The 14,172-nt window shown below is 42.7% G+C and overlaps 1 protein-coding gene across 1 annotated transcript in view; it reads right to left on the reverse strand.

Annotated features, from left to right (window-relative positions):
• The window catches only part of Clip4 (CAP-Gly domain containing linker protein family member 4), a 78,021-nt gene that overhangs the window by 47,816 nt on the left and 16,033 nt on the right, over positions 1 to 14,172 (reverse strand). The window contains exon 2 of the mRNA XM_059248697.1: positions 7,840 to 7,987. Within this exon, the coding sequence (XP_059104680.1) occupies positions 7,840 to 7,972 (133 nt within the window). The 5' untranslated portion in view covers positions 7,973 to 7,987. The remainder of the gene's footprint in view (positions 1 to 7,839; positions 7,988 to 14,172) is intronic.

Raw genomic sequence — 14,172 nt, forward strand, 5'->3', positions numbered from 1 at the left:
TTGTGTGTATCTGTATTGGTAAATAGATATAAATAAAAAAATATCCCTAAAACATCTAGAAAATTAAGAACTAACCCAAATGATTCTCAGGACATAATTTGAATAAATGAAATCCTATTCATTTACTTTTTCAAAAATAATATGGCTTCAGAATTGTCAGCAAGAAATATATGCAGCATTTAACCTGATTTCTACCTGATTTCCTGCTCAAAAAAGCTTGTTAAAGAGTTACTAGTTAGCTTATGCTATCTCTATATTAAAAACAATTCCTAGTAAGAAAAGTGAAGTGGTTAGCCATGTAAAGTCTCGTAACATTTTTGAGAGTCATCTAATATAACTTTAAGTCTATTAAACTGATATAAATCTACATGATAAAATAAAAATCAATTGCTAAACCTAAATGCGTCCACCTTAAGCCAGAGGAGTAAAGGGTTACCTGGGTTTAGTAACTATGTCTCGTGCTCCCCTAAAAATGTGTATGTTAAGGAAACGTGTGTCTAGAAACTGTGAAATGGTGCATCCGACAACCTAGAAACCACAAGCCCGACAGCTCCATAAAGGTATCAAGTAGGAAGACAGAAGTTTTACTATGGAAGAGGACAGAATCAAAAGGTTCCAGGAGGCTGGAAAGGGAAAGAGCTCTGATGTGAGCACAGTGGTGAAAACCTGAGTTGGTCTGTTGCCATCGGTTCCACAGCTAACGACATTTTCTTCCGGTTCTGGTCTGCTCTTGGTGGTAGTGTGTGAAGGATTTTTAATTTTGGAAGAATCCTCCTAGGAAATGAAGATTCTGCCTCTGTCAAGGTAATTTTCTGTGCATTATGCCATCTTTGAATGCTTCAGCTTTTTAATTAAAACAACCGGGGGGGGTTTACTCATCTGTGCCTTTTTTTTTTTTAAATTTGTGTTTGAAATTTCTGTCCCTTTGGTTGAACAGAAAACTGAACTGTGACCCTATTTAATCTCTTTGCTTTTTTTTTTTGAAACAAATTTAAACAAAACTCAAATTCTAAAGTCATTCTGACTTCACATTAACTGAGGCTTTTCAGAGGGACCCAAAATTTTCTAATGAAAATGATTTTGTTCCCTCCCCTTGTATAATGGGGTGGGGGTATAATTAATATACTACTAATTAATTGAGACTTACTTGCTTGGGAAGAATTATCAAGTAAAAGTGAAACTAATTGGAGGCTGACTTACTGAGCAGCCTAAAATGCTGACAGCAGCAAGTGCTGTTTAACTCTATGATGTGATACTTCTGTGTTATAGACAGATGACTGACAGATGATAAATATCAGTGAGTTGTTGAGAAACTGTATGAAATGCTTAGAAATCTGGTAGGTCCTGATATAACTTATCAGTTACAATTCAAATTATCTGAAATGTCACAGAAATAACCACTTTTCTATATCAATCACATTATAATGAGCTCCCATTAAACCTTTAAGCATGATCTTAACTTCTGAATGACCTACAGATTTTTTTTATTTTACTCCAATGTCTTTCTGAAAGTGTTATAAGCATCTACTATTTAAAAAAAAAAAAAAAACTACCAGAGGATTTATGGGAAAGCCTGTAAACAACGGGTTTCTGGTAACTTGGAGATCGGAGGGTCTGGGTGAGACCCTCCAGAGCCCTGTGGAAAGCTAAGCGACCAAGAGGCCGCAGGCCCGGGCTACACAGAGCAAGACTCCAAGGACTGGCAGGCTAACTATGCTTATGACCTTGTTTGAAGTATTTCTGGTACTTCAATGTTTTGCTGTCCAGATTTCAAGTGCCCCTTTTTCACTTAAGGCCTGCAACTTCACAGCAGTTTAGAAAAGTAAGGCTTTACAAAGGGAGGCAGCATTTTTCTCTCTGAATTCATCCCCTTCTGTCTGAATTCCAAACCCACAAGCTCTCGCTGCCCACCCTTCACTTTCACAACACTAAGCTCGGGAGAGTCTGTTTTCCTTCTAACAGGCCACGGTGTGCGAGGCTTTGTCTTGAGGTCTCGGCCTGGGATGAATTTTAAAAGTCTGCTCTGAGGCTCCATTATTACCAGACAGCCTGAAGAAACCTGGCTGTGTCTCCAGCGCCAATGAAGCCTGGTGGGTATCGTCAGAGCTCTGGCTGGAACGTCCTACTTGAGAGCAAGCACAGAGCTGGATTTTCTGATGCACTTCTGTGAATACCCAAGCCAAGTCTAAATAGACCAAACTTATTTACAAGCATGTCAGTTTTACTGTGATTGTCTCTGGTAAGAAATGTGGATGGTAGCAGGAAAAAATTATACTTCTGTAGAGAACCACGTTGCACCCATTGACAGACCCTCACCCTGTCCATTGTCTTCGAAGTTTTCAGCTCTCTGTAAGCCTGAGTGCATCCTAAGTTTCTCTAGTTCTCCTCCAGTACCTGGCCAGCACTTTCCAAACTGACACTTCCAATTTTCTCAACGTGCCTTTCCCCTGATTTCTCCAAGCTGAAGCCGAAATCACCGTGTGAACCTCAGGGAGACAGCCACCAGCCACACAGGAATACCTACACGCCTGCTGCTGTGTAGCTTACTCGGACGTTTGCTAGAACATCGGAGGGTAGCACCAAACATTCAAACTGGAAGCCAGGGCAGCCCATCCATTGTGAGTGCTGTCCTCATCTCAACATCTGGAGACTCAAGCCCGAGTCCCGAAACCCAACTGACTAGAAGTAGTTCACAGCATTTCTTCCAAACACTTTCAACTGTCCCTTAAACACCTGATGGCTAATGTCACAAACTGGGCAGAGCGGTGGTTCTCAACCTGTGGGTCACAGTGCCCTCTACAGCGGTCACCTAAGACCATCAGAAAACACAGATATTTATATTAAGATTCATAACATCAAACTAACGGTTATGAGTTAATAATGAAAATAACTATGGTTGGGAATCAGCACAACATGAGGAACTGTATTAAAGGGTCTAGGCATTAGGAAGGTTGAGGACCACTGGGGTAGAGGCTTAAGTGTCTTGATATCTCCTGAAAGGAAATGTTCTCATGTTCACCATGTACTAAGTGATCATGGTGGGTCCCGGTGTGAAAAGCACTACTACAAGATGTCAGGGTGACTTTCCACCAGGTCCCGGAACCATCCTGTGACCTGCTTCCAAAGACAACATGCCCAAACACTGAACGTAGGAACCTGGCTTCCTGAAAAGACAAGCACAAATGGTGCACTTGACCCTCACGGGAAGGAGCCTCACCTATTACAAGAGCCTACAGACTCTTCAGCCAGCATTGCATGAGGCACCACATGGCCTTGGACGACTTACCAGGCATCATGCTGTGCACCTAGCTCAATCACTCAGGAAAACTGAAGCCCTGCTGCACACTATCTAGAAAAAGGCAAACTGGCTTGGACAGGTGAAGCCTGGATCTAACTATAGCCCACTTGACCTTTTCAGCTGGTTCAAGTTGGATAAGCGGATACCCTGACTTCACGGCACTCCTGGACACTGCGTAATTCCCTCCTGGCAGGGACGCTCACACTCTCTCATGCCTGAGTCTTAAAGCCTTTAAATGGCCACTGACTTGGCAAACAGTCTCCACGGGAATCAAACAGGAACCGCATGAACAGGAGCCATCAGAAGAGCCTGCTGAGGTGCCGCTGTGTGGTCCGAGATGCCTGAGAAAGGGGAAGAAGGGAGGCCTGGGAGAATGCCTCAGAGCTGTCACACTAAGTCAACAGAGAAGAATCCGGAAGAACAAGCCAGTGAACAACCTGGAGAAACGCCCTGCACAGTTTCTCAATCATAAACTCGGGTGTGTTTCTTGCTAATAACAGTTAATGGATTTGTTTTTCTGCTTCAATTCACTCACTCATCCACTGCTCACTTTCACAGGCACAGGACATTTCTAATGGAGACGTTTCTAAAGGTATGAGTATGCAACTGAAGAGTCTCTTCTTCATGCCCTACAGGAATTCTCATTCTTTGCTGAGAGAATTAGACTTCCCCAGGGATGAGCTCCCTAGTTAGTTATTCGATACCAAGTGGTCAGCCCTGAAATCACAGGCATACAAGCAGGACTCAGCAGGCATGTTTATATATATGCTTGTGGTGTGTGTGTGTGTGTGTGTGTGTGTGTGTGTGTGTGTGTGAGAGAGAGAGAGAGAGAGAGAGAGAGTGTAAAACAATAAAATAATAACATTTCAAGGAAAAGAAGCCATGAATTTGAGAGGGAGGGGGGAGCTGGGAGGGATTGGAGAGGATGGGAAAGGTAAAATGGTAGAATTACATTTTAATTTTAAATATTTTCAAAAAGTGAATGCCTTTTCTAGCACTGATGGTACTGGGGGAAATGATGAAATGTCTCTTTAGAGGAACTGATGGAATATATTAACAACCAAATAAATGCCCTAAGAGATAATGCATATATTGATAAGAACAGATCTCAAAATGTGTATCAGTGAATCAATTAAGTTACAGAATTAGACAGACATTTACATAAAACTGTCAATATACAAAATGATACTACCTGTTCTTGCAAGTCTTCCCATAGGTAACAAAATATCAAACAGGATCTCATTATTTACACTTTTATTTAATATGAATCATCAGATCCTTTATTATATTTTGTTACCTATATGACAGAAGTTACCTCTGGGAACAAGAGGAATGGCGTCAGAGGGAAAACAGAAAATCTGAACTGCATCTCTTTGAAATTTTTTTAGCCAAATCAAACAATAATGTCTTGGTTTGGGGTTTCTATTGGTGTGAAAAGACACCACGACCACAGCAACTCTTACAAAGGAGAAACATTTCATTGGGATGGCTTACATTTTCAGAGGTTTAGTTCATTATCATCGTGGTGTGACATGGCGGCGTGCAGGCAGACGTGGTGCTGGAGAAGGAGCCAAGTGTCCTACAGCTTGACCCACAGGCAACAGGAAGTGAACTGAGACACTGGGTGTGGCTTCAGCATATAGGAGACCTCAAAGTCCGCCTCCAGTGACACACTTCCTCCAACAAGGCCACACCTACTCCAGCAAAGCCACACCTCCTAACAGTGCCACTCCCTTTGGGGGTCATTTTCTTTCAAAACCACCACAAATAACTATATCAAAAGTTCACCACCCCAACTGTGGTTATATACTGATACAAATGCATGTAAGTCAAATGGATTATTTTCTCCAGAAAAATTATTCCTATATAAAAAGGAAAAATATGAGAGAAATACCCCATACCAAAAAACCACAAAAATAACAGGCATGCCAATAAACATAAGAGTCTTCTTTAGAGAAATTTAAAAGTGCAGACACTTGAGCCGAAAAGAAACACCACCCTCGTGGATTGTAAGAGAAACGATTGAAAGCTGTCTGTTCTGTACAGAGCTTTTAAGTAATTTCAGTTCTAATCAAACCTTTGCTAGGATTTACTGGAGAGGGACAGAGACACTTATGTTCTTGCTCTGTGTCAGAGCCGCTCCAACACTGACGGAGACAAGCCCCGGGGATCTTGTTACAATGTAGATTCTAACCGAGTAACTCTCTGCCGAGCTCCAGACTACCTTTCTAATGAGCTCCAAGATGCCACATAACAGCCTGAAAGACAGACAGCAGCAAAGATCTGGAGAGGAAAGGTAAGAGAAATAAGCAAGAAGTTTTGAGCGAAGAACATCGGCCCTGAGGGTAGGGAAAACCTGCAACAACGCTTCGGTAATTAAAGACAATCAAACGGGGCTGGAGGGAAGACTCAATGAGAAAGAGCACTGGCTGCTCTTCCAGAGAACCCGAGTTCGATTCCCAGCACCCACAAGGCAGTTCACATCTGTAACTCCAGTCCCAGGGGATCCAATGCCCCTGTCTGGCTTCCAAGGGCACTAGGCATGAACATGGCGCATAGACATACACACAGACAAAACACACACATAAGTATTTTAGTATTTTTTTAATAAAAAAAAAAACACTCAAATGGCAAGAAAGTAGACATCTCATTTAAATAATAATAGCAATGGGTTATTCTTATTAAATATTTGACTAGCAGCTGGATAGAATTCCTCCTTTTTTTTTTTTTTTTTTGAGACAGGACAGGGTTTCTCTATAGTTCTGACTGTCCTTGGAGCTCACTCTGTAGACCAGGCTGGCCTTGAACTCACAGATTCACCCTGCCTCTGCCTCCCGAGTGCTGGGATTAAAGGCATGCCACCACCAAGCCCAGAATTCTTTACACCACTTTTTAAGGCGACAGACACCTGGGATAAAGAGCCTAGAAATCCTGACCACCAGAAACTGATGAGACTAGAAACGTGTGATCAAAGTGCAGACTAAGAATCGTGTTCAAATTACCTCCAGATGTGTGGTGTTTGGAATGAGCTGTCTCCCGTAAGTCTCAGGCATTTGAATATTTGTTCCCTAGTCGGTGGCTGTTTGGGAAGGATTAGAAGGGGCCTTACTGGGGGGAAATATGTCACTGCGGATGGGCTTTGAGGTTTTCAAAAGATTCCCACTGTCTTCCTGTTTGTGGGTCAAGATGTGAGCTCTCAGCTGTTCCCGCCTCCATACCCGGGGCTTGCGGCCCTGCTCCCCCACCATGGTGGCGACGAACTCTTCGTCCTCTGGACCCGTAAGCCCAAAATAAACCCTTCCTTCTGTAAGTTGCCTTAGTCACGGTTTTCTATCACAGCAATAAAAAAAAGTAACTAATAGACCCACAACTGAGGATCTACAAGAGACTGACGAGCTACGTCAGGGGTCTCACAAATGAAATTTCCTTATGGGAACGCCCACACAGATGCCGAGCGTCCATCATCCTACTAGAAGCAATGTTTACTTTCAGGTAGGAAAAGGGGCCAATACTCGTTATCATCTTCCAGTGTATGTACTCAGCAAACGTTAAGCAGCTAACATCTAGCGGCTATTCCACGCCAAGGCCTGCTGGTCTAGTGAAGGAAATAAGGTAACTGATTCAAGATAAGGTGAGTGTCATAAGCAGGCCCGGTGTGGTGTCCTTTTGCTCAAGGTTCCCCCACATAACTGATTGTGTCAGAACTGAAATGCATGCAGCCGACATTCGTCAATGCTACACAGAGATAATCCTACGACCCTGGTATGTTTCAGGTGATTCCTTGGGTGACTGTTACCACAATGTGGATACAGAAAGCACACACTTGGAAAGGAGGTGGCACTAGAATAGATACGAGGGGTTTTTAAGGCAAGTTCCTAGTATAGTAACTTTAATCCACTGACACATTAATACTCCAGAGCTGAAGTATCCCTCCAAAGACAAGCTGAAATGGTGACCGATTTGACCTGAAACCTCTTAACTACAGTGGAAATGTAACAATTCTGTTTACCTCCTAAAAGTATTTTATTCATCTATTAACAATCTTATAAAATATATTCTTGGAGGGATTAAATCAAAAAGGACAAAAACTAGGCCCATTCCAAGTTTACATGTTACAGAGGAGGCTTAAATGGATCAACTTCAATAAAAGCCAATTTCATTCCAGCCTCCATGACGATCTCGGATTAGCCCTGCCTAAGCACATGGTGCTTTTTGCAAGTCAGTATGTTTAACTAAAATTAATACATCGATAGCAGAATGGTACATGCTTAAGCACCATTACATTCTAAAAATAAAATCCTCCAAATCCATAAAAGTGCTTAAAATCAACACTTTTCCATAATAAAAACACTGACAGCGGAAATAAATCATTGAGCTTAAGAGGCAGAAACTGTGATAAGCCATTGTGTTTTTGAAAAAGGAAAAGTTTGAAAACCTTATAAAAATCACTGCAAATGTTTCAAGATCATATGAGTACAGAGAGGGCCTGAGACGGGAGTCCAGTGACCAGTTCACAGACAACAGACCGACCCGTGACCTACCACAGTCCGAAGGCATTGGTGCTGCAGAAATGGAGAAGATGACCGGTGTGTCAGAGCCTGTGAACAAAAACGGGTATCTTCCGATCAGCGAACTTCCTTCCAATGGAAAATCCGGGAGGTCCTCAATGGTCATCTTCTAGAAAGCCACCTATAACAGGAAAGGAAAACTCAGAACGCATTTCCACCTCACTAGTGCGCAACTTAGGATGACTGCCTTCAGTCACAAAGATCCTGACATGTTCAGCATCTGAGCAAACAGCTGTTTAAGAACTGTGTCGCTTCCCACCGCCTTGCACCTTTGGCAGCCCATGCGCTGTTGCCAGACAAAGCTCAGGAGAGAGAAACCACAATAGACTTTTAAAAACATGAACTTGCCACTAAGAGGTAAAAACGTGTTCGCGAGGCTGAGCTAACCCAAAGGGCGGCCTTAAACAAGGGCACAGTGCCCTCAGTAAACCGACCTTAGCTCTCATAATGTACCATCATCTGCCATCCGAGCCCACGCCCCATGCTCATCACATGGGAAGACTTAGATCAGCATGTTGCCATTATTTTCTGATATCCCAGAAAACATCACTGAAAATTAATCATTTCACTTATCTCAAGTGGAAGAGATGGCTGAGACTGTCCCACTTAGCAATGCGGGGGCCGGGGGGGGGGGGTGTCTGCTTACTTGACAGGAAGAGGGCTGTGACTTTAAACCGTATCACCTCATAATCGCCTTCTCCCAGAAAACATCAGGCTATAGAAGAAATCTGTTCTAAGTTAGACCTGGGTCTATTCCCAGCCTACAGCTCAGAAATACCCTAGAAAGCAGAGAAATGTGAAGCGAAGTTCAGCAATAGAACTAAAAACTTAGTGTCTTTCGATTCCGTTCCGAAATATTATGAATCCTCATGTTTATTTTCAGATATAAGTAAAACCAAATGACTTTAGAGTATACTCAATACAAAGAACACAAATAAGAAAAAAAAAGTTAACTAGCAGCTTAATCTAGTAGGAGATATACCACATATATGATTCTGTGTATGCTTTTAACATTTCGGCAACACACATACGCTGGCTGGTTTTATGTCAACTTGACCAGACCAGAGTCACCTGGGAAGGACTCTCAAATGCCCACACCAGACTGGCCTGTGGGCAAGCCTGTGGTACATTTTCTTGATTGATGAATGATGGAGGAGGGCCCAGCTCACTGTGGGCAGTGCCATCCCTGGGCTGGTGGTCCTGGGTACCGTAAGAAAGCAGACTGAGCGAGCCAGTAAGCAGCACTCCTCCACGGCCTCTGCAGCAGCTCCTGCCTCCAGGTTCCTGCCCTGACTTCCCTGATAATGGACTCACAAACTGCGAGATGAAATAACCTTTTCCTCCCCAAGTTGTTTTTGATCGCGATGCTTCGTCACTGCTACAGAAACCCTAAGACAGCCCCTTACATTACAGCCCACTCAGCTCCAAGGAAACAGTCCCTTGGACCTAGCTGCTTTCTTTCCCACTTAATTCAGACCTTTTCTCTCTGAGAGCAAAAGCCGGTAGGAACAAGTGGGCTTTCTTTTGACTTAAGGAGTATACCCTTATGTGCACAGGAATGTTCCACATTAAACAAATAGCCTCGTTCTCACTACATTAAAGGAATCTCGAAATTCTTGTGGGGGTAGGGGGACTGGTACAGAAATTACTTGCCACCCAATACATGGAATCTTTTGACATTTACCTTGCCACATGCACGGGAACAAACCAGGACCCAGGGATCAGCGTTAAACAGCTGTGGTGATCTTCATTAGTCATTCCAAACAGTAAGGAGACCCACTAACACAACCCCTTCCTTCTCATTATACTTCTCCCATCTACGAGCTTCTACTTGCACGCCCCTGTTTGCTTGGTAACAAGTCTGGGTAAACATTCCCCCACAGTAGGTAGGAAGCTTCCTTTGGAACCAAAAAACAAAAACAGAACTCCAGTCAGCATCCATTACGGTTACCACAGACAAGGCCCTGTTGGAGATGTTTCAGGGTGACGGACGGACCACGCATGGGAGACAGCTTATAATCCATCTTTAAAATGGGGGATTACTGATGCGCACAGGTGGTGGAGACACAGAAAAGGACGTAGTCCCACCAGTGAGGACCAGGAACCTTTCCCCGGGGAATTTCAAAGAATCAGAGCATATCCTGAGCTGAGCTGAGCCTGGGAAGAAACTGAAAAGGACTCCATGCTGTAGGGTACGCACCTGGGAAAGCAGGCAGATGCAAAGCTAACTCCACTTTGAGTTTGGGGTGGGTTTTTCTGTTTGTTTGTTTTTGTTTTTGTTTCAAGGGGGGTAGCTACACTAGTTCTTAACTGATTTAAAAAAAAAAAACACTCAATTCCATAAGCACTGGGGAACTGGCATACCAAAAGAGACTGGCATGCTTAAAGTCGTGTTTTAGGAAGAGTAATCTGACTGTAATCACACTTCGGGGACTCAGACATGTTTTCTACATGCTTAATTTGTCAGCACAGTGAGGAAAAAACTGCTTACTGTGACCCCCGAGAGCACCTGTCATTTCCTGCAGATTGTCAAGACCCTTAAAGATTAGAGCTGCGTCTGGAGAGAGCTCGGTGGGTAAGGTGTCTGCTGTGCAAGTATAAGGACTGGAGTTCCGATCCTCAGGACCCACATTAAAATGGGGTGGGCAAAGCGGCCCAACCTGTGATAACAACACTCGGGAGGTGGAGACGGAGATTCCCCGGGGCAGGCTGCTTGCATGGACCAGACGAATCAGAATCTCAGGTTTCAGCCAGGGACCTTGCCTTTGTAAATAAAGCAGAAAACTGTGGCGGGAGACAGGTGCCATCAACGTCTGGCCAGAAGCATGCTCACATGTAAATATGCCTACATGTGTGTATGCACATACAAAAAAAATAGAACTACATTTTACACAGCTGTCAGCTACCACAAGAACAAGACTACCATCTTGTACACATGTAATAAACATTAAAATTCCAGATCCAAGGTGCAAAGATAATTCACCCAAGACATGGAATCCACTTCATTGTTTTACATGATACTTCAAGGCCAGAGAAGCCACAGTATTTCCTAACCCACATGAGGAACATTCTTTATATTTTCGCATCTTAATGGCATTTTTCCCAGTCCCATTTCTTTACGTTCTGGGGGGGGGGGGGAATCCCTCTATCTTTCATTTCACCCCAAACTACACAGTACACAAGTTGCACCTGTTCTCAAATTCTTCCCTAGAAGCCATTTCCAGATCTAAAGGGCTACAGCACCTGGAACCTTGATCAAGCGTGCAGATGTACTGATCTGAGTTGGGCAGGTGTTTTTTCCAAAATCTCCTGGTAAGGGCTGGTTTGAAGAAATCATCCCTGATTAACTGGGTACAAACACTTCTTACAGTTCTCCAAACTTTCAGGCACATAAGAATTTCACCTTACTCCACTAACTCACACGACTTCTGAGTAAAAGCACATTGTGACTCGGCTCCAACCGCTCGTGATTTTTCCAAGGAGCTTGATGCCGCCTTTGCATACCAGTAATGAGAAACGTCAACCAACGCCTTCAGAGAGGTCGGGCCTCTAAAAAGAGTTGACCAAGGCCAATAAGTTCTTTCAGAATTGTTTATTTCTATGATGCTGGGGATTGAACCTCTGGCCTCACACATGCCAGGCAAACACTCTACCACTGAGCTACACCCTGGCCTTTCCCTCAAGTGCTTGAGAAACGGCTGAAAAGCAGCATACTGGAACTTCTTGACTAGCAAGGAGAGCCAAGCTGTGTCCATGTTGATTCACAGCCATTTCATTCAGTTTCCTATCACTGTCAGTCATGGGTGTTTATTTTCATGAAATCCCAAAACAAGACTACATATTTACTCTTTACAAGCACAACTCCAATGATCCTTTTATTTGCCATCTATTAAACATCCGTTCACTCACCACACGTCTATCGCAAGCATGTGAGCCTTTGTTTTCATGAGATTCAAAAAACAAACCTAAGCAGATAAGGACATAAAAGCAAGGCTCCAGTGAGTCTTTTATTTGCTACAGACAAAACACTGGAAAGCAGCTCTAGAGAGAACCCGCCCTCAAGAAGTTCAGTCACATGTTTGATAAATATTGTTTCGCATTAAGTCCTAAGCTGTCCATACCAAAGATAAGGAACAGAGTTATGTCCTTGCCGTCCTGTGCTTTCCAGGGCTAGGTTGCTACAAGAAAGCACAATTACTGTACAATAAGTACTATGACGGAGGAGAACTAAGTACTACGCAGACATAGAAGACAGCATAGGATTTCTGGGCCCTAATAATTAAAGGCTGGAATGTCCAACTAGGTAGCTACAACCCACACGTGGCTTTTCAAATTAAATTAAAATTTCCATTGATCTAGCTCAGACCAATGTCTGTGGGCTTCAGGTGGGGGAATTGGTTCAGACAACTAAGTTTGGAGTAACACACACACACACACACACACACACACACACACACACACACAGCAATCTGAAATAGTTCAGGTTTCTAAATGTACACTCACCTAAAACTAATACAAAAATCAAATACATAATGTGTTTTCAGACAGCGCTTACAGCGTGATCATGTGACCTCACTTCGGCCTTGGTTCTGATCACACAGTGTGTGTGCATTTAGCACTGCACACGCGGACATGCCATGCAATGCCATGTGACACCACCTGAAACAGCTCCACCCAGATGCAAGACCAGGTGTCTTCACGGGTTGCAATGTTTTTACACAGAGTTCTGCTCTTACAGAAACATAATGGTTTAATTACAGAAAACAAAGACTTTTAATAAGTCCCCATTGTTGCTCTTCAGCATGTAACCATCAAATCAGCATATTTTAGAATTAAATTTTGTTAGAATGTTGATTTTGCTAATTGCTGTTTGTGTTCTAAATTTAAAAAAAAAAAATCACTAGCCGGGCATGGCAGCACATGCCTTAGCCCCAGTACTTGGGAGACAGAGACATGCAGATCTCAGTGAGTTCAAAGCTAGCCTGATCTACATAGTGAGTTCCTTTCCAGGACAACCAGAGCTACACAGTGAGACCCTGTCTCAAAATACATTTTTTTTTTATCAAAAATTATTGGCGCTAAAGAAATCACTCAGCAGTTACGAGCCTGGCTACTCTGGTACCTAGGTTGGGTTCCCACCATCCACATGACAGCTCCAGTTCCTGAAACTCCAGTCCCAGGGAATCCAACAATTTCTTCCAGCCTTCACAGGCACCAGGCACACACATACAGGCAGGCAAAACACTCATGCATGTAAAATAAAAATAAATCTTTTTTTTAAATCATAAATTAATTCTGGTTTTGGATTAGGGCAGAATTTCCAACAACTTCTGAAGCATCTTAAACATACATATATTTATTATGTATACTTATGATGTTTGTATTTATATTCATACAAAATAGCATTGTCAGCACTAGAGATCAATTCTACAAAATGCTGAAGATGTTCTACATCCTGTAGTATTAAATGTTCATCCAAATTAAATGTAAAAATAAACAACCATCTCTTTATCACACAAACTTGTTTCCATCTTTAACAAACAGTAAAATCAAATGTATACCAAAGAGCTGTTCTAAAATATATATTATTTATTGTCAATAAATGTTTGATTTGCATGCCTGTTTTTTATATACGGGATTGTGTAATATACCCTGTTTGAGCTCTATCTGAATGTTCAAGGGGTCCATTTGCACGTGGCTAATGCCACCATAACCAGAAGGACATTTCACCTCTGGACATTCTCCTAACCAACACTGAAGGAGAACAGTTCAGGTCACTCCTCAGAAAACACAATTTACAGATGCCTGAAATGAGAAATGAAGGCTGATATGCCAAGCAAGCCTGCAGCAGTATAATTATAAATAATTAAGAGAACAGGAAGACTAAAAGCAACCAGACCCTGAAAGGGTTTTAACAGAGAGACAGAGTGAAGTTGATTCTGGCAACTCAGGCACACAAGTATGTATTCAAACCTGGGATTGTTATAAGCAAAATGGCAACATTATAATCATCATCTTTGTTTTTTTTTAAAGGCCTTGCTATTGGGGTTGTATCTGGGAAATGGGATCCTGGAAATAAATCAAGCGAACAGTGCACCGTGTGCTAAATCTACAGAAGAGAATGTAAACACTTCAGTTGAGTGTCATGAAGTCAATCTTGGAGCCCAAGAAGTCCCTAACAAATGAAATCATTACCAAAAAACCACATCATATGAAACCAGGAAGGTTTGCATCGTCAAAATGTAGAAAGCTGGAATCCTGCCATCTCCAAGTCTCCGCTTTCCCTCCAGACTCTTGTGTCCTATG

This window comes from Peromyscus eremicus, chromosome 22 (assembly GCF_949786415.1).
Source record: "Peromyscus eremicus chromosome 22, PerEre_H2_v1, whole genome shotgun sequence".
Taxonomy (NCBI): domain Eukaryota; kingdom Metazoa; phylum Chordata; class Mammalia; order Rodentia; family Cricetidae; genus Peromyscus; species Peromyscus eremicus.